Raw genomic sequence first — 20,932 nt, forward strand, 5'->3', positions numbered from 1 at the left:
CAAAATATTCGATTACGATCTTTTTCATTAGGAACTACATTTTTTGTTTTAATTAACAGAAATTTCTCAAAATTAATTGATTTCTGCAATACACTGCCGAATGAAAAGATTATATAAATATACATATACATATACATATAATATACACTTGCCTGCATATAAGTTCATATACATTGTCTGCCAGACCAAATGTGACAATTTCTTCGTTACTGTCTTGCTGACTAATCTTGTTGAGCACCTCCAAACAGGATATAACAATAAACCTGTCCTGGGACTCAATTCCCTTGGCCACACACGTTAGAACAACGTTCGTTATCCTCTCGCCGGCTTCCTTTAAAATAACTTCGTTCGCTATGTTCCCTAGTATGTCGAAGCCGAGCTGATGCAAATTGCTCCATCTCGCTCTCACGCACAGCAGCACGAATCGCAGGAAACACCGGTTCCTGCCTAATACCGTCGCGTTCTCCGGCGTAAAGCTAAGATTCCGTAGGATCGAAGCGATTTGCAGCACGCGTTGCCCGTACGGATCCTGTGTACCTAATGTCCGGCCGACGCAAAACAGATCCTTGTCTTCCTCTTCGAACTTGATAGAATTCTGATTCTGATCTTTCAGATTCTCGTCCGAGTGCAAAACAAGTAAATCTAGCCGTGGACAATCGGGAAGTATCTGCAATATACATAACAAATGGTGTTTGGGTGAGAACAAGGAAAAAATCAAATTTCTTAGAGTTCATATTAGTCATTGATAATGAAGAGGCTCTAGATTAAGTTCGGTTTTTACACTATTTACTAAAATTTTGTAAAAAGTTTTCGAAACTAGAGGACTTGTTATTTAAAATTGCAAGTAAAATTAGAAAATTTTTAAATGCAACTTTAAAAGTAACACAAAAATGAACTATATACTATAAATTGGTGCACAAAAAAATTATGTTGTATTAACAGCATAATTTAGCCGACAGCAAACTAATCTTGTTAATAAAACTAATTTTGTTAATTCGATGACAGTATTAATCAAATAAATATTTTACTAAAACAAGAGCATATTTGTTTCATTAATATTAGGAATGTAATTTAGTTTTGAGGGTTTTGTAAGAGATAATGTTAATGTCAGTGTTAAAGCGAAGACATTCCAATCACAGCTATTATTTCTTAATGTTTTAATATTACTCCATGATATTTAATCGTTTACTAACAATAAACGCAGTAAAGATCATATTTATTATATCATTTAAAAAATGAAGCTTCCTAAAGAGCGTTTTCGACATTACTTTTGTTTTTTAATCAAAAGAAAACGATGGCTGAAAGTCATCATGGAACTCTGATAGAAACTTATGGTGATATTGCTTCATCAATTAAGACGTGTAAATATTAGTTCTATCGATTCAAAAGTGGTGATTTCAATGTTAACGATAAAAGCTGGAAAATGTAGATTTGCGAGCATTATTGGATGAAAATCCAGCACAATCCACATCAGAACTTGCCAGAAAATTAAATGTTGATCGTACAACAGTTATTAAACGTTTACGTGATATGTTGTTTAAATAAATTTGTTGAGAAACACATTTTTTTTTCAGAAAACAAGAATTCCACAAACTATATCTAATCTTTTTTGTTTCCATAAACCGTATGGAATAGACATCCTCTCATTGGCCCTGATTTTTTTTTGTTGTATAAGATAGAGAAGAAGACCTACTACAATATACTATTAGGTAAACTACTCTGTTCTATTGTACTATCTACTGTCATCGTGATTTTTTTTAAACTCGCGAGACACACGAGAATATACGTAAATGTACGCGAATGCTATACTTATTATTAATCGATATTGACATTTTGTATTATCAAGAAAATATTGATTAAAGAAGTAATGTTTTCTGAAAGAGATAAATGGAGCTCGCACAAATCTTATTGAAATTGAATTTCGGTGAAATTGGCAGAAAATTTGATACATTGTAGATCTTGTCCAGATAAAAAGTCTTCACAGACATGATTCTCTATAATGAATCATTTGATTTCTATGAAGGGTAACATTTCAAAACTAGCTAATTCTACAATATTTTATTTTACATTTAATTAACATTTAACTGATTTTATTTTCAACGTAGATATGGTATACTCCTACGTCATTATTTGCACTTTCTAGATATATTTTTAAGTAAAAAGTTATAAGGATAGTATTGACTCGATTGCCTCTCACAAATCGGAATGTTTGATTGTTGTGAAATTTAGCACACTTGCTGGATGTTCTCTTGGATGTTCGGTCGGATTCAAACGTGTTTACTTGTGTTACAATATGCGAGATTATTCCCGCCAGTCAAAGATGTATAATAATCTCGAGCGCGGTCTTTCTATCACCTCCTCTATTGTTAGAACTATCTTTATATTGGATTTTCACGAGTCGATCTCCGTGGTCCGGGTTTTACGAATCAAGCACCACAATTTGCGAGAAGAATTCTCAATAAACACGCATCTCGATTGGCGAGAAGCAAGGGGACTCACAATAATCAAGCATTCCGATTTGTGATAAGTCAATATTATCCTTATGACTTTTCATTAAAAAATATACGTAAATGTAATTAAAGACGTAAGAATGCACTTCTTACACCTCGTTGAAAATAATATTAGTATTATCCTGTTTTAAAAAGTTATCAGGACGATAAGATCTATAACATAATACATTTTCAGCCAATTCCATCGAAATTCAATGTGAATAAAAATCCATAAGATTTGTGCGGAGTTCTTTCAATTTATAAATATAAAATTTCAAAAATTTCCCTGAATAGCAATAAAATTCCATAAAAGTCTCAGCGATTTTCGAGAAAAAAAATGTCATCCCTTAAAAATTTCATTCAGCATTTTCATTCAGTTTTTCAATGTTTTTTCAAATAGTAAATATCTTGATTTCAGTTCATGTAAACTACATGCTGATTATACATACATACATATATATATAAAATATATATATTTATAAAGTAAATATACACAATACATGTATACATTTGTCAGGCTTGGAATACAGTTCTGAAGCTGGAATAGTAATATTACGATTTAAATTAATAATCAATTTAATAATAATGATGCTAAGACGCATCTTAAACTGTTGCAAGATATTTCCAAAAAAATAACACTCTAACTAGGATATGAACCTAAATCTTTTTATTATGCAAGACGTCATTGTCAATTTCACGACTCATGTCACTGTGGCATGTGCGTGTGCGTACTATACAAATATAATTTGTCAATATAAATTGTCAAGAAAAAAAAAATTTTTTTTTAATCGGCCACTTAGCTCAAAAGTTTCCATTTTATGTCAAAAAACCACCCCTAAATTTTTATCAAAAAATATTAGAGGCCATTAGTAAACGATTTTTAAATCAAAGTTTCGATTTTCCTTAATACATGTTTGATTTGATGCAAAAATGGCTTAAACCAGAAAAGTGGTATTGTATGTTTTTTTGGTCGCTGAACTCAATACAATAATTCATTTAACTCTACGATATACGCCTTATTAAGAAATACAGCCCGATTAATGTGAAAAAATGACCAAATTTCAAGTTCAAAGTCGATTTTAGCAAGGTTCCAAACGGTCAAATGAGTCGTTACTCCTCTCAAAAATTGTAGATCTGTTCACTCAGAACAAGATCCAGTTGGAATTTTTCCGGGACCTTTTACAAGGTCTTTAAAAGTTGCATTTAACTGGATTGTAAATCATTTTTAAGGACAGAAAAAATTTTTTTACAAATTCTGAAGTATATCGCTTTGGTTTTTAACATCAAATCAAATGCCTCAATTTGATAATAAAAAATTCTTTATTAGGAAACGAAATGAATACATAATAAAAAATCTACTACATATATATATATATATATATATATATATATATAATATATAATATATAATATATAATTTATTTCAATTTATTAAATCATGTTTTTTTGTATTAGATATTCATTTCATTTTCTATAATAATAAAGAGTTTTTATCGATAAATTGAGACATTTGATTCGGAGATGTCAAAATCATAAATCGATATACTTTAGAACTTTTTTTTAAGGATAACAAATTTTTTCTATCCTTAAAAACATCTTATAATCCAGTAAAATGCAAGTTTTAAAGGCTTTGTAGGAGAAAGTCCCGGCAAAATTCCAATTGGATCTTGTTCTGGGTGAACAGACCTACAATTTGAGGGGAGTAAAGACCTATTTGAATGCTTGGGAAGCAAATTAGGAAACTTGCTAAAATCAACCTTGAACTCGAAATTTGATCTTTTTTTTTTACATTATTCGAGATATATTTCTTAAGCGTATATCGTAGGATTAAATAAATTATTGCATCGTGTTCAGCAATTAAAAAACATATACAGTACCATTTGAAATCCGGATTTCATTTTTGCATGAAATCAAACATATAATATATTAAGGAAAATCGATACTTTGGTTTAAAAATCGTTCACTAACGACCTCTAAATTTTAATATTTTTTAATAAAAATTTAGAAGTGTTCTTTTGGCATGAAATGAAAACTTTTGCGACTAAGTAGCCGATTAAAAAAATTTTTTTTCCTTGACAGTCTTTTGTGTGTGTGTGTGTGTGTGTGTGTGTGTGTGTGTGTGTGTGTGTGTGTGTGTGTGTGTGTGTGTGTGTACATGTATACACATACGCAGTGTGTCTTATTTAACCTTTGCATCGAAATATCTCGAAAAGTATAAAAGGAAAAATATTTCAGATAAAAGTGGAACAGTTTCGAGGAGGATGTATTCTGTTCTTTTTCTGTATAGAGACATCGAAAAGATATGAGGGTCACCACAACTTTTTAAAATGAAATTATATAATTTTTTTATTTAATATGATTTCTTTAATTTATCCCTGCATATAAAAGTATTATATAAAAAAATATCAAAAAATCGATAGTTTACGAGATATTTTTATATTTTTTAATATTATTTTATATTATTTTATATTTTTTAATATTTTATTCTATACAAATATTGACATGAAATATTAAATATATCGTAAACTATTAATTTTTTTATAATCATACCTTAATATTTTAATGAACAGAATAACGATATGAATCAATTGATGTAAACAAAATATATAATTGCTTTAAAAAAAAACGAAATAAATGAATTTTTAAATAAGCAACTATGTGTTTTCTATATACTAATTGATTCACCTTATTATTCTGTTCATAAAAGTTTAAATTACGATTATCAATCGAAAATAGTTCATGAAATATTTAATATTTCATATCAATATGTGTATCAGAATAAAGTATAAAATATCTCGTAAACTATGTTATGTTTTTATATTTCTACCGTAATACTTTTATATGCTAATTACAGAAATATCATATTAAAAGAATCATACAATTCCATTTAAAAAATGAAGGTAACTCTCATATTTTTTTTAGCGCTTTTACCCCCCCCCCTCCCCTTTCCCCAAAAAAACAAGATGACCAAAATAGATCCCTTTCGAAACCGTTCTTTTCATTCGAAACATTTTTGCGTATCTTTTATACTTTTCGAGAGATTTCAATGTGAGAGATAAATGGAACACTCTGTATGTATACATATAGGCAAAAGTATGCATATTTCTCACCACTTCGACATCATTCGGCACCTCATTCGTCGGTTCCTCGTTCTCTGTTGTCAATGCAATAACGTCTTGTTTGCTCTGCTTCTCCTTCTCAACAGTTTTTCGCCTAGAAAACGTCGGCAGACTATTGGTGGGCGGCTTTTTCATGAAGGTCCTCTCGTCCGTGAGGTCTATCACATCCTGGGAATCGAGTACGTCCGACCAGAAGGAATTAATGGAATAGTTACGAATACGCGAGTACACCTCGATGAAGAGTTGCCGCGTGCCAGGAGAATCAAAGACACCGGCGTGCGCCAAGAGGATGTTCACCAAACGAGGATACTTGTCGAGCCGCAAGGTGTGTTTGCCCTCATTCGACAGAAGGGTGCAGACATTGATGGCGAAGTCCTGCTCGTTCGGCAGCGGTGACAGGAGTGACAACGCAAGTTTGTCATAATTCGAGGATTTGTAAAGATCCGACGAAAGTCCATTGTAATCACGCAGTGATTCTAAAAGCAAAGACGAACGAAATGGATTTATTCTATACGTAGAGAAAAAAATTAATTTTACTTGAACCAATTCTACTTATTCAAATATTATTCATAAAGCCAATCTCTTCCTAGAAGATTTTATGAGTAGAGAAAGAAAAGAAATATCTCTCTTAATCTCCTTTAAAAAGTTGACTTGATTTAAAACAATTATTATATAACGTCAATATATTTTGTAGAAATTTTCTCGATAAAAAAAATCTCTAAAAATTGTTATAATTATATATATTTTTTTTAATAAAACGTGTACAATGCCTACATTCATTAATGTAATACGGCAATAAAAAATTTAAACAATCAAAAATATCAACTGGTTATAATGATAATTTTCGGAATGTAAGAAATCATCATTACGGAATACATATTCAATAATACATCGCATTATATTAATTCTATTTTCGTTATGATTATATTAATATTAATGGATATCATAGGTTTACTTTGGGTGAATGGTTGTGAAGGTCGTCGTGCAAACGTTTACACGTCGTGTCCATGGTAAAACGGTCCGACAGTAAGTGTACAGCATACAATAAATTTGCCGCGACGGTTCAATTAAAATAATTGAAATACACAGTTATTATCTTGCTAATTAAAATCAACCGCGTCTTTCAAAATGCATGTTATCTCATAAAGTCGACGTTAACATCGGACGATTCAAATATATAATTTATACATATTTGTTTAAATACCTTTTGGCAACTATACTGCAAACATATAATACATCTAACGAAGATATTTTAACAAATATACATAAAGTACAATATACACCCAAATACTAAAAGAACACAATTCTACAAAAACTACTTTCTCTTAAAAAAAAGTGTCGCGCCGCGCTTTTGTAAAATGTTATTTTTGAAATATTCCTAAGGGAATATATGAAAATACTAAAACTACAAAATTTAACGAAATTGATAAAATTTTTTGTAAATAGAATTTGCAACAAAAGAAAAACAAAAAAAACAAGTTACACTTTTTAATATTGAGCTTTTTAATATTAATTTGTACTCCTTGCTCTTTTTTTTGTAGTTGAAACTATAACAAAAAAAAAACAATTGACTCGGTTGTATCTTATCGGCGAATTGATACATTGGACGCAATTTCTGTTCCAAGCGTAGTGATTAGAATATCTTTTTCCCCGCGGACAGGCTTTTCTCCGTTGCGAGAACAAGCGCATATCTCCAACAATCGTCACTGTTGGAATTGTCATGCAGCCAATCCAATCCTACAGTGCTTGACGACCTGCTCATTGATGCAGGTCATGGCTGGTTGATGCAACAAGAAAGCAGAGGCTAGCATCACGACGATATTGTCGAACGAGTACCCTCTGCCCCATCCATCTCGACGTGAAATTGGCGCTCTATTTTCAGAATATAATTGGCAGAGTTCTGGCTCTTCCCTAAAGAGTTCCGGAAAGTTTTCAACAAGTTTCAAAAAAAGCGATTAAAAACTTTAGAAAATAGGATTCCAAAGATGTGGGATGCCTATTTTTCGTTTCCGTTGTACAGAAATCAGTCATAACTTATTTATTTCCATTGAGTTCTAATATTATACTATTCAATAAAATATTTGAAATGTTATTCAGCACTTTTAAAGAGACGCCAGATTTTTAAACATAAACTTATATCTATAGCAATATCAGTATATACAATTCTTTAAGGAAGGGTCAAAATATACGAATTATATTGAATTTTAAAAAATATGTTAACTTCAGAAGTTTTTCTCTTTCCATTTACATTGTTTTATTATTAAAAAGATATTGAGTTTATTATGTTCAAACAAAATTATTAATTCAAATCAAATTAATTTCTCATAATATATCCATCAAATAGTTATATTTCAAATTTCACATTTAAAAAATATATGTACATATACATATATGTATACATGTATACATATATGTACAGTCATATGGAAAATATTTTCAGCCAATGAATGTCATCCATACCACCTTCAACGTGTCCAGCATTTATTACTGGATATCCAGCATTTATTGCTGATATGCCACGCAGGAGAACATTTTGCGATTGGTTTTTAAACCAAATAGATAACGATTCACAATTTTCATAAAACATTTTGTGGACAGATGAGGCCATATTTACCAGGCAAGATATTCTCAATCAAAGAAAGTCATGTTTGATCATATGAGAATCCACAAATAACATTTCCATGATTTTCAATGTAATGTAGGGTTAATATAGTTAATAAAGTATAATGGACAATATTTTAATTAGATCCCAATTTTCTACCAGCTCGCTTGAATGCGAACGGATTTTTCGCACTTATAAACTTTATAATCTTTTGGAAAACATTCCTTTGAATACCAGAATGAATTTCTGGTTTCAATTGGATGACTGTCCTGCTCACTATGGTAGAGGTCCTCGACATTGGCTTAATATTCATTTTCTAGGAAGATGGATCAGTCGTGCTTGGCCTCCGCGTTCACTGGATTTAACACCATTAGATTTTTTTGTATGGGGTACTCTGCAAAGCAAAAAGTGTATGCAATACCTGTTAATGACCTTCAATCATTAAAAACAAAAAATTGTGCAAGCATGCGAAGAAATTACAGAGACGCACAATGTCAGTAAGTTCTCGTTCTCTCATCGATAGATGTAATGCCTGTCTCCAGGCTAAAGGCCATCATTTTGAACAAAATATTTAATAATTAAATTTTTATTATTGTAAAGTAATAAAAAGGATAGACCTTATTTCGACATTATTCATTCTCAGTTCTACATAACTTCAGAAGTAAATATCTCTAACGAAGCGTTTGCATACCAGAGGAAAATGTTTGTTTATTTTGAGATTCTGAATTCATATTTTAAGTTTTAGCGGTTTAATCTGGGAACACCTCAGATAATAAAATATATATATATAATATATATATATGGGGTGAGTCATGTAAGGCCACCCAAATAACACCCACAATTTTGGAGATAGGAAAAAATGTTTCAGATGAAAATGGAACGGTTTCAAGGGAGACGTATATTGGTCATCGTCTTTCTTGTAGGTGTAGGCGCCAAAAAGATATGAAGGTCACCTCCACTTTTGTAAATAGAATTGTATAATTTTTTTACGTAATATACTCCTCTAATTATTTTGCATATAAAAGTATTAGGGTAGAGATATAAAAAACCAATAATTTATGAGATATTTTATACTTTATTCCGACATATATTGACATAAAATGTTAAATATTAATTTTTCGTAAACTATAATTTTTTGATAATCTTACTTTGATAATCGTACTTTAATATTTTTATAAACAGAATAATGAGATGAATCAATTAGTGGAAAGAAAACACATTGTTTTCTTTTTTAAAAAAATTATCTATTTTGCATATTTTTTTGTTGAAATAAAATATAAAATATCTCATAAACTATTGATTTTTTTTATATTTCTGCCCATAGACATATAAGATAGAGCAGCATCCATATATTTTTCTATAGTAATATGCTGGGTTTAGCAGAACGGTGCGAGAGGCAACCTATCCTTCTCTGTGCGTGCACATCTTGACATTTATATTACTGAAAAAAATAAAATAAGATATAAAAGTAAGGATAATACTTAAGAATTCCATCTTTCTCACCGATTATGATAAAATTAAAGGAAATTTTTATTCTATTAGCTTCACTTACATGTTCTCATGTTTTTATGTCATCGATGTAAGATGCCAGATTTTCTAACCTATATATAGCCATTAACTTCAATGATTAATATCTCGGTCTACAAGGCAGAGCGTCACTTTTCTTGCCACATTTGTTCACTTCGTGCAAAAATGCATCAAATGAGCCTAATTTTGTTAAAATCGATGAGGAAGGTAGAATTCTTGAGTATTATCAAAGTAAGTTTACTCAAAATGCGCGCGCAGAGAAGGATAGATTGTCCCGATATTTTGTCTCTCGCATCGTTCTGCCAAATCCAAGTATACAGGATGTTTCTGAAACCCACTAATCATATACAGTTTTCCTAATAAAAAACTGAATCGAAAAGTCCTCTACCATTTTGCAATTTTCTCAATATTTTTTTTTAGTTACCCACTGAGCAAAATATCTAAAATCGACATATAAAACAATTTTTAAGATCTTTAAGAGTTCTTTAAGAAACATCTTCAAAATGTTTCACAAAGAACACTAAAAAATACCTTAAAATTGTCCTGTATATCGATTTTATTGATTTATTCGGCAACCTTTAGAAATTAATATCTCATTAACTATTGTGAAAATTGCAAAATGGTAGAGGACTTTCCGATTCAGTTTTTTATTAGAAATAGCACTATATGGTTAGTGGGCGTTATTTCAGAAACATCCTATATATATATATAGTTAATGCTGGATCTTATTATATACGTCCATGTCTCTATCTTAACATTTCTATATAATCAAAAATTACCTTGGATTATCCAAAATTTCGTTTGGATTACCTAGCCCTTGTACAAAAATTATCTCAGTGACCAATCCTTTGGGTGATCAATTCCGATTTCCGATGTATCACAAGTAGGTTGTACTCTCAACCAAAAATAGTTTTCTACGAATAGCCAACATGTTCCAGCGGAAACATATCGTATTGAAACATTGGAGCTAACTATTCCAGTAATTAATTCTGATTTTCTTTAAATTACAAAAGTTTTTCACGAGCGAAAAATAACGTTCCCCACATAATTTATCGTTCAATGAGCAAAAGCACTTCTCGTAACTTTTTGATCATCGAAAAAAACCAGGAATAAACAAGCGATAATATATTAAGCAAAGCTTGCCATGTCAGCCAACACAAAGTATTTTGTGTGAAAATAAAAATCATATATATTATTCTGAAAATCATCATGAATCAGTAATATGAATTACAGACGTTTTGACATCATTATTGTGTCCTCTTCAAGTGAAATAACGAAAAATTCTAGATTACTTTATATAATAGGCATCACAATTCAATAAAATAAAAGTTGTCAAAAGTAAAAAAAGACATCATTAATTTAATTAATTTCTTATTAAGAATTTAATACTAATAAGCCAATGTTTTTTATTCAATTTTATTATAGCGACTTCCTTATTAGTTTAAATATCCGACGAAATACGATAAACGAAAATAATAATCTTTATAGTTTATCGATATCATACTAAGGAAAAATTATCATTGGCAATTTTTCCTTAAAATATTTGTTAAATATTGGAGCCTTCGAATATATAATTCATTACAGTGATAATATCTCACACTATTTGTGTTTGTCCATCCCTCATATTTATTAACCTATTTCTATATTCTGTCTTAAATAATTTTTTTATTGGAATGAATTACACTGTCAGAGTTGTTAGCGAAAAAGCAAAAAAAATTTCCCTGACTCCCGGTTTTCCCGAACACTTTTTGAAAAATTTTCCTGGCTAAAACTTGGAAGATTCTTTAAATAAAAGTAAAAAAATAATTAAAATATTTTATTTTACAAACAATAAAATTATTAGTATAATAAAATATAATGGAAAATAAATATAATATGAAGTTTTTCGTAATATTTATAGTAGCGTATTATAATCTCACTTTGTTAATATACACATGACATAAATAACTACCGATTCAAAATTGCATGTGTGTCGAAGATCAGAAAGCATAAGAAAAAATGAAAAAATGTGAGAAAATAAGAAGGCTTGAAATGGATAAGAAGACATTTGTGTACATACGCCGTATACTCTTGTCATGTATAAATTGGGTACATATATTTTGTATCGGATATTACGTGTACTTTTGTTTAGAGAGGTTATGATTATAATACAAACAATAAATGAAAGAATTATTTAACTTAAACAAGTTGCAAATATAAATAATACAATATAATACGACTTATAGCGACCATAGTGTTAAGTGGAATGTATAACTACTGATACGCGATGAATTAAAAAATAAATGAAATACGGGAAATAATGGATTATATCTTTGTTTTGCACATTGTTTATTGAGATTTAATCATTTCATTAAAATACTGTATGCTCTAATTATCATTTTAATTAATTTTAATTAAAAATGATTCACTAAATATTCATCGCACACACATTAATACATATTTTGACTTTTGAAAAGTTAAGTTTTTTTCTTTTTAACAATGTCCATTAAGTTTTCTGCAAATTGCTCATTGCAAAATAAAAAAAAAATATTTGCATTGCTTCTTTAAAATGTTGTATGTTTTAAATTCTGTCATAATTTTTAAAGAAGTAAAGTTTAAACTTAGAATTTTACAATAATTTAATTTTATCTTAGGTTAATAAATTCTATACCACATTTTTTTGCTATTTTTTTACTTTATTTCCGATCTTTCTACTCCAATCGATTCGTTAAAACCCATGGCTGTGCTAGCTTAAGATTAAAATTAACACAGTCACAAAGAAAAAAAAACAGCAAATGAAAAATGAAGTATATATTTTTGAAAAATTAATTGCTGTAATATACTTTATACTCTTGTAGAGCCAGCAGCTCTACTACACTGTTGATCGAATTTTTTTTCTTAAACAATGAGCAAAAAAATATAGGTCGCATTTGATTGTGTTGAAGTAACTGTACTAGTTTAATAGACATATTACATTGGTCAATACTGAAATTGTATTAGATGTACAAATAAGTTTCCGCCGTTTGACAAAAGACTAGCAAGCTATGGTTAAAATTGTCTGATGTAAAACATTATATCGTAAAGTCATTGGACATCTGTCAACAACATAACCTTGAAATACTAGCGATTTTGTATCAGCATCATATATTTTTTTTTGAACGAAAATATCGAGTTTTGAGCCGAATAAGCGTCATTTGCGGGAACTTTTGATTTACTTCTTTAATTTGAAGAAATATGCAGCTGAGGCTCATCGATTGCTTATAGAAGCATATGGTGAAGCTGCCTTAAGTGAGAGAAATTATCGTGAATGGTTTCAAAAATTTAAGAACGGTGAATTTGACGTCGAAGACAAAGAACGTAGCGGAAGGTCAAAAGTGTACGAAGACGCGGAATTGGAAGCATTATTGAATGAAGATTCGTGCCAAACGCAAAAAGAATTTGCACTTACATTTTGACTTACATCAATAAAACATTATGTATCGTTCTTTCACAATAAATGCTTAATTTTTGATTAAAAAACGGCGGAAACTTATTTGTACACCTAATATCATTCATCAAAACAACCAATTGTTATTAATTTTATAGTACTGATAACGAATATATCAATAAAAATTGAATCTTAGTTCTAGTTTACATGATACACTAATTGTAAGTTTAAAAAATTTGAATATAAAAATTAAATAATAATTAGGTAATGATATCACTGTCCAACATCATTTTGCAATACAAGTATGAATAATTATTTCTGATGTATTTTTGTCTGTTATACACGAATCCGTTGTTCAAAAGCTAAAAATTGATAATTTCACATAATAAAAATTTTAAAAAATTTGCTGCTGGTCATGAATATCTTCAAAATCATCGTGTTTTGCATTTTTGACGCCATTTTTCTTAAAAACGCATCAACTTAATAATTAAATTATATTAGGTGTTGGAATTAATTCGTAGCGTTTTTAATGAAAGAATGTTATTTATTTCACATGAGCATTAAAAAATACATTAATGAAAGTACTTCCCATCACTTGTAAAACGCTACGAATTAATTCCAACACCTAATAATAATTAAATTTAAGTAACGGATTCGTACTAGTAAGCAAAGATACATCGAAAATTATTATTCACATCCGTGATATAAAAAAGGATAAAAATTTGTTGACTCGCGTTATTTTTTTAATTTTAATTTTTTGAGATAAATATGTTCTTTTAAGAAACATCCACTTAAAAAAAAAATGAAAATATGTGGACACTATAAAATATGTCAACACTATTAAATCCATATAAAGTGTCAAATTTAACTTAATTTAAGTCACCACTGCTACTCAATATATCGTTGTTTTATACTAAAATCAGTTGACACTATTACGTACAGTTTCAAATTTAATCGTTTAAAATTCTAAGTAAGTCTTTAATATAAAATAACAATATATTGAGTAAGAGTGGCAACTTAAATTAGGTCCAATTTAATATTATAGATTTAACAGTGAAATATTAATAAGCGTCTTCCTTTGAAAAGATCGGGGACAATAATTGATTTTCTGAAATATTAATCACGCATGCTCATATAATACGACTCGAGAGCGAATTAGTTTACTTCGTCCGGGCAGAAATTTATAACACGGAATATCGAGAATTCCGCGCGAACGCGAACAGAACATACGGACTATGTATACACAGCGCAACGTTATCGCGAATCGCAGTAATCTTTTCAGCCGCAAAACCGCGATCAATATCGCGTCCCAGGAGAAGTGTCGAGTTTCGCCGGAAATGAGAGGGGAGGGAGGACACAAACCGGGAATCAGTAAGCACGATGAAAGGTGAAGCGCGAGTGAAGACAGCGAGAAAGGGGGGAGGGTAATTCCAAAGGAGCCAGAAGCTCGTTAATAAAATCATGGCTCGTCAACGATGCTGCGAAGTAGCGAGTATCGATTTCAAGTTGAACACCTTGTTCCATGGTGTAATAAAGGGAGTGTTGTTTTTACGTAAGCACGATGAACAAAAGAGAGCTCTCTCTTCGCCGTATGAAAATGTATTATTTTTTTCTCTCCGCCCTTGTCTAACATATTCTATAATAATAATTTATGAAACATTTCATGGCAATTTTCTCACCGTTAACCGGATAAAAGTTTTTTTCGCAGTTTAAATTATACCCTCACTTCAGGCGTAAACACTTTCCAAATTGTTGACTCTTTTTCCCATTGCGTGATGTCTTTATAGAAATTTATTATGTACGAGCACAATAAGCAATACGTGTTTCAGCCAATTTTATCTTTAAAAAGAAACTAACATTGATAACATCTTAATTATCACCAATGTAAACTGAGGATGACTTCAAAGAGTTGAAACGTAGTATATTAAATAATAATAATTTATATTTTTACTTACAATCAGAATGATTGTGTAATATTTTATTTTGTTCACGCTATACTACTCTCATATCAATCTGCTTTTCCTCTGATTGTATTATCATGATTCGAACATAATTTTAAAAAAACTAAAGTCTTACACTAAAACAGCTGAAACGTACGTAGAAGAAACCGGGAACAATAGTAACATCGTTAATATTTGATAACATTCTTGAGGCTTCCACGGGTTCATATATAAAGATTATGTGTTTCGCGGATTTTCTCCGTGTCCAGATATCTATTCTTGAAATGCCAACGTTTCGTGAACTTTGCAGTCTACTTCATCAGGGCGAGGAGCAGCCGGATACTGAGCTGTTCCTCCAGGCCGTTCTTTTTATATTACGCTACCTGTAAAGTGGAGGGAGGGGGGGGAGGGAGAAAAGAATTGTGAGTGGGGAGAAAGAGATGATGAAATCGGTCTTCGAGAGAATGGTATTCCATATTTTATTTATGTTGTAGCCATTATCTATTTATTAGATTGTTAGGGTTTTTGTATCGCTATGGCTTCTCTATACTTTCTTGGCAAGTACGATGTAATGTTGGCTATTGTGTTCGTTTTGTCAAACAGTATTTGATGTCCTGTTTCGATGTTGTGTTGTGATAATATCGACTGTGTGGCGTGTTTTAATCTGACATCACGTGATGTTCTTTTATCCATAGGTTTCATTTTCCCAGTTTCTCCAATGTATACTTGCCTGTAGGAACAAGGTATTTTATATACTCCTACGGAGTTCAGTGGAGGTCTTTAGGATTTCTTAAAATTTGTCCTATCTTTTTGGGTGATTTGAAGATAGTTTAAATATTGTGTTTGTTTAATATCCTGTCTGTTTAATAATCCGATCTGTTGTTCCTTTGACATATGGGAGAATGGATTCTTTCGTCTGGTTGTGTGTCAGAAACAGAGACTGTTGTCTTGTTTGCATGTTTATTGATTATTTTGGTTATGTCTTTTTTGTTCTGCCCGTTTTTCTGTAAGGCTAGTTTTAGGTAGTTCTGTATGTAGGTGTTCTTTGTCAGAGATAAAAGCTCTATGTACAAGTGAGTTGACCGCTGACTATTTTTGTGCTGGGTGATGGTGCGACTCGGCATGTAGGTATCTATCTGTGTGTGTTAGTTTTCTATACACTTGATGATCTAAGGTACTGTCAGCTTTTTTAGAGATAAGAACATACAGGAAAGGAAGTTTTCCATTTTCCTCTATGTCTACAATGAAGTGGATATTTAAATGATTGAAATTGATTGTTGAGGAAAATAAGGAATTTACGAAGTTCGGTTCTGCCGTGTCAAATGTGTCGTCTATATAATAAATGTCCAAATGACCGACCAAACTTCTGATTTTTTGAGTGTTTTTCTGAGGGCCTTTTTCTCGAAATGCTCCATAAAAATGTTGGCGATTACAGGAGAAATAGGAGAATCCATCATCACTCCTAAAGTTTGTTCATAAAATTGATTGTTATAAGAGAAGTAAGTGATTGTAAGTAAGAAGTGCTCCATTAGCGAGATAAGATCGGAGGGGATTTCATGTGAGGCCTTTATCATGTTTACTGTGTCTTTATTGGGCCTTGTGTGAAAAGGGATTCTACGTCAAAACTTACAAGCAGATCTGTGGAATGTAGTCGGATGTTTTTTATATGAAATAGTCCGTTGAGTTGATTATGTATGATTCGGATTTTCCAGCGAGAGGTTGTAGTGTTTGTGCTAGGAAACGGGATAAGTTATATGTCGGGTGTATGGCGCTGACAATCGGTGAGGGGAATGTTTGGTTTGTGTACTTTTGATAGTCCGTATAGTCTTAGTGGGAGAGGATTTGCACATTTTAATGTTAATTTGGTTTTACTGGGAATGTTGCTTTTTTCCACTAGGATCTTGGTGTTCTGTGCGATTGTATTAATTGGATCTTTGTCAAGCTTTTTGTATTGCTTTGTCCGAGAGAAGTTCTTCATCTTTTTCTTGAGTCTGATGTGTTCATGACTCATGTTGCTTTTGTCGGCTAGAAGTACGATGATGTCTATGTTCCTATTCAAATCTTGGAGGATCAATCGCTCTTGTCTAGTGATATTTAGTGGAAGGGGTTTGTCTTTGGAAAGGATATTGGTTACCTCTCTGCGGATATTATCTGCTTGTTCTGATGGTAGTCAGTAGATGATTGACTCTATTTGCTAATAATCTCTTCCTTTGGAACTTTTCTAGGTTCTAACCTCTGCGAAGTTAGGGCTTTTGGCAAGCGCAAATATAGTGTCTTGAGAGATAGGTCTTTGTTGAATAAGTTCTTGATGTTAAGTAGAGAGAGTTGGATTTTTGTGAGGGACAAGGTTTATATATTTCTGTTTCTGTCTTTCAGCGTGTGAGCCTTCATGGCTTGTTCATATGTAATACGATCTAGGATTTGCCAGATGTCATGCTGTAACGTGGCAGATTAATCGGAGAAACAGGTGGAGTTTAAAGGATTTATGGGAAATCTGGGCTATTTGTCACTTAATGAAGTGGATGCGTTCTTTGATGAAAATGAGGCTAGTTTTATGAAGGATGTTTTTGGATTTGTGAGTTTCTAGATGGTCTTTGAGTTATAGGAACTATTATCCCTACAGCGTTTAGGAATATAAGTTTGATAGTTTCTTGGCTAGAAAAAAACCTGAGTTTGCTGAAAATATTTACTTTAGCAAGGATATTCTCTCTCGTAGAGGTATTTGATAACATTGTTGAGGTTTCCACGTGCTTTCTATATAAAGATTATGTGTTTTGCGGATTTTCTCCGTGTTCAGATCCATTCTTGGAATGTCAACGTTTAGTGAACCTTGCAGTCCACTTCATTAGAGCAGCCTGATACTGAGCTGTTCCTCCAGGCCGTTCCTTTTATATTATGCTGTTTGTTAGAGGGAGGGGGGGGGGAGGAGAGGTAGTAAAATTGGACGGTTTTCAATAACGAATTGCGTAAATTCTTTATTTTACTCAACAATCAACACTCAAATATCCACTAAAGGAAAACGAAAAATTCCCCTTCATAGATGTTCTTATCTCTAAGAAAGCTGACGGTAGCTTAGGCCATCAAATGTACAGAAAACACACACAGATAGATATCTATATGCCGAGTCGCACCATCATCTAGCACAAAAACAGTCAGCGGTCAACTCACTTATACATAGAGCTTTTACCATCTCTGACAAAGAACACCTACATACAGAACTCAACTACCTAAAACTAGCCTTACAGAAAAACGGGCACAACAAAAAAGACATAACCAAAATAATCAATAAACATGCAAACAAGACAACGGTCTGATACATAACCAGTCGAAAGGATCCTATCCATTCTCCTATTCGGATATTAACAAACACAATATCCGAACTATCTTCAAACCACTCAAAAAGATAGGACAAATCTTAAGAAATTCTAAAGATCAAAGACCTTCACTCAGCTCCGTATAGGAGTATATAAAGTACCTTGTTCCTGTGGCCAAGTATACATCGGAAAAACTGGGAGAATGGTTAACCTACAGATAAAAGAACACCAATGTGATGTCAGAAAAATATGCCACACAGTCGGCATTATTAGAATACAACATCAAAATAGGACATAAAACTAGGACTGTTTGACGACCACAATAATCAACATTGCATCATACTTTCCAAGAAAGTATAGAAAAGCCATAGAGATACAAAAAACACCCTAATAATCTAAATAGAGATAATGGCTACAACATAAATAAAATATGGAAGATTATTCTTCCGGTTATCGAAGACTGACCAATTCCACCACCTCTCCCCTCCCCCTCCCCACCCGCAATTCTCTTCTCTCCCCCCACCACCACTCCAACAGCAGCATAATATAAAAGGAACGGCCTGGAGGAACTCAGTATCAGGCTGCTCCTCGCCTGATGAAGTGAACTGCAAGGTTCACGAAATGTTGGCATTCCAAGATGGATCTGGACACGGAAAAACCCTCGAAACACATAATCTTTATATCATTAATATTTCTTAAACTATAATAGATATATGTATGCGGTTGTATGATAAAATTCTAGATATAATATGCATTGAATCGTTGAAATATGCATTGAAATATGCATTGAATCGTTCGTTACATGCTAATTAAATTCTCGCGGAACATGCACGAGTCCAGGAGCAGAAATTACTTTTTTCATGCATCAAGTAAGTTTTATTGCATGCACAAAATTTAAAATTTTTTTTCTTTATAATGAAGGTATAATTTATTATTATAATATATTTTATTACCTGCATAATAATATTAATTATCTGCGTTGATGATTTACACATTTGGGTTGATTTTTATCTAGGTTTTTATTTTAAAAATTTACTATAAATAATAAAATATCATTAGAGGACAATAGTAACATCAATGCCTGGAGTCAGATGTAACATCATAATTATTTCCAAATTTATTTGATTTTATTATAGTATTATTTTGTATAATGTTATTTGTATTTTTCTTCATAGAATCCCATTAATAAGAAAATACAAGACAGGTAAGAAAAAAACTATGTAAAAGAAATATCTTTATCCAAACTTTATTTAAAGAAGTTATAAAAGACCAATTATCCATTCGTGCAGCTACAAGAAAGAGTATGACTTATGTAGTGGTGTTATGTACCTCTGGCAAATGTGGTACAATTATCCCCCTTTATTGTTACAATTGTCCACAGAGTTGGGATGATTATAACAAAATTTACTCAAAACATAAATTTTTTTCTAATTAACATAAAAAAATTAAACGAAAGAAAATTTTACAGCTAAATAAATTCTACATCTAAAGATACATATTTTTTTTTAGTGTAAATATTATTTTGCTGTTATAATACTTCAAAGTCAAAATGTTACTTTTGTCCCCGATCTCTTCCCTACATATGTCTACCTCGGTAGAATGAAATGCGGTTTATTCACATTGACGGCAAGCGCTTAGCAAATGTTAACGGAACTATTTGTAGTCCGCCGTTATGATAAAAGCAATATGCGGCGGACGCACTGTCATCGCATGACATTGTGTTTCCCAGCGTTTCAATCAATCCAATTCCACCTACGTTAGTATCAAACGGCTCTATGATTAAATACCGATAAATAAGCGATACAAGCGCGACATGCAGAGGCCCCAATCGATTCCCACTTGTAACCCCCATCGAGAGACGACCATTAACCGAGACATTACCATTGCACGCAACGTCGCGCGTATCCGTCGATTAACAATTTCAAAATTCAGAACACTTGGAAAGTAAATTTGACATTTGACAAAAACAAATGGCTCCCGTACAGAGTACAAGCCATTTTCTATGAATATATAATTATAAGACTAACAACAAGGAAAAGGACCCAACTATCCCTCTCCAATTTTAATGAGCTTTTAGTATGTTATTCTCCAGACAAAAAAATAAGCGATATGTATTTTTTTATACATGCCCATACGCACTTTCAGGGGATGAAACACCCTTTAGAAAAAAAATCGGTTTTTCTCTTTCGAAGCGAATATTGCCAAAACTGTAAGAAATAGAAAAAAATTTTCAGAATGAAAATTGAATGGCTTCAAGAGTTCAAGAGTACTTTAGAACTATAATAACAAAATTTTTTTAAATTATTTATTTATAATAAAAATGATTTATTTATAAAGAAAAAAATTTTATTATAATTCTAAAATACTCTTAGTGCCATTCTATTTTTTTCTGTCTTTTACAGTTCCGGCATTCGCTTTTTTCTTCCGAAAGCTTTTTACTTCTGGTATTCGATTTTTTTATCTCTTACAGTTTCCGATATTCGCTTCGAAAAAGAAAAATCAATTTTTTTTCAATGAGTGTTTCACCTCTTAAAA

General features: G+C 31.5%; 1 protein-coding gene across 7 annotated transcripts in view; it reads right to left on the minus strand.

Moving 5' to 3' along the window:
- Bap170 (Brahma associated protein 170kD) overlaps positions 1–20,932 on the minus strand; it is a 112,561-nt gene that overhangs the window by 14,939 nt on the left and 76,690 nt on the right. For all 7 annotated transcript variants that reach the window (XM_087411373.1, XM_011054254.2, XM_011054253.2 and 4 more), the window contains exons 5-6: positions 5,600–6,084; positions 153–667 (exon numbers count right to left, since the gene is read on the minus strand). In XM_087411373.1, coding sequence (XP_087267499.1) covers positions 153–667; positions 5,600–6,084 — 1,000 coding nt within the window. The remainder of the gene's footprint in view (positions 1–152; positions 668–5,599; positions 6,085–20,932) is intronic.

This window comes from Acromyrmex echinatior, chromosome 11, assembly GCF_024713525.1.
Source record: "Acromyrmex echinatior isolate Ae372 chromosome 11, ASM2471352v2, whole genome shotgun sequence".
Classification (NCBI taxonomy): domain Eukaryota; kingdom Metazoa; phylum Arthropoda; class Insecta; order Hymenoptera; family Formicidae; genus Acromyrmex; species Acromyrmex echinatior.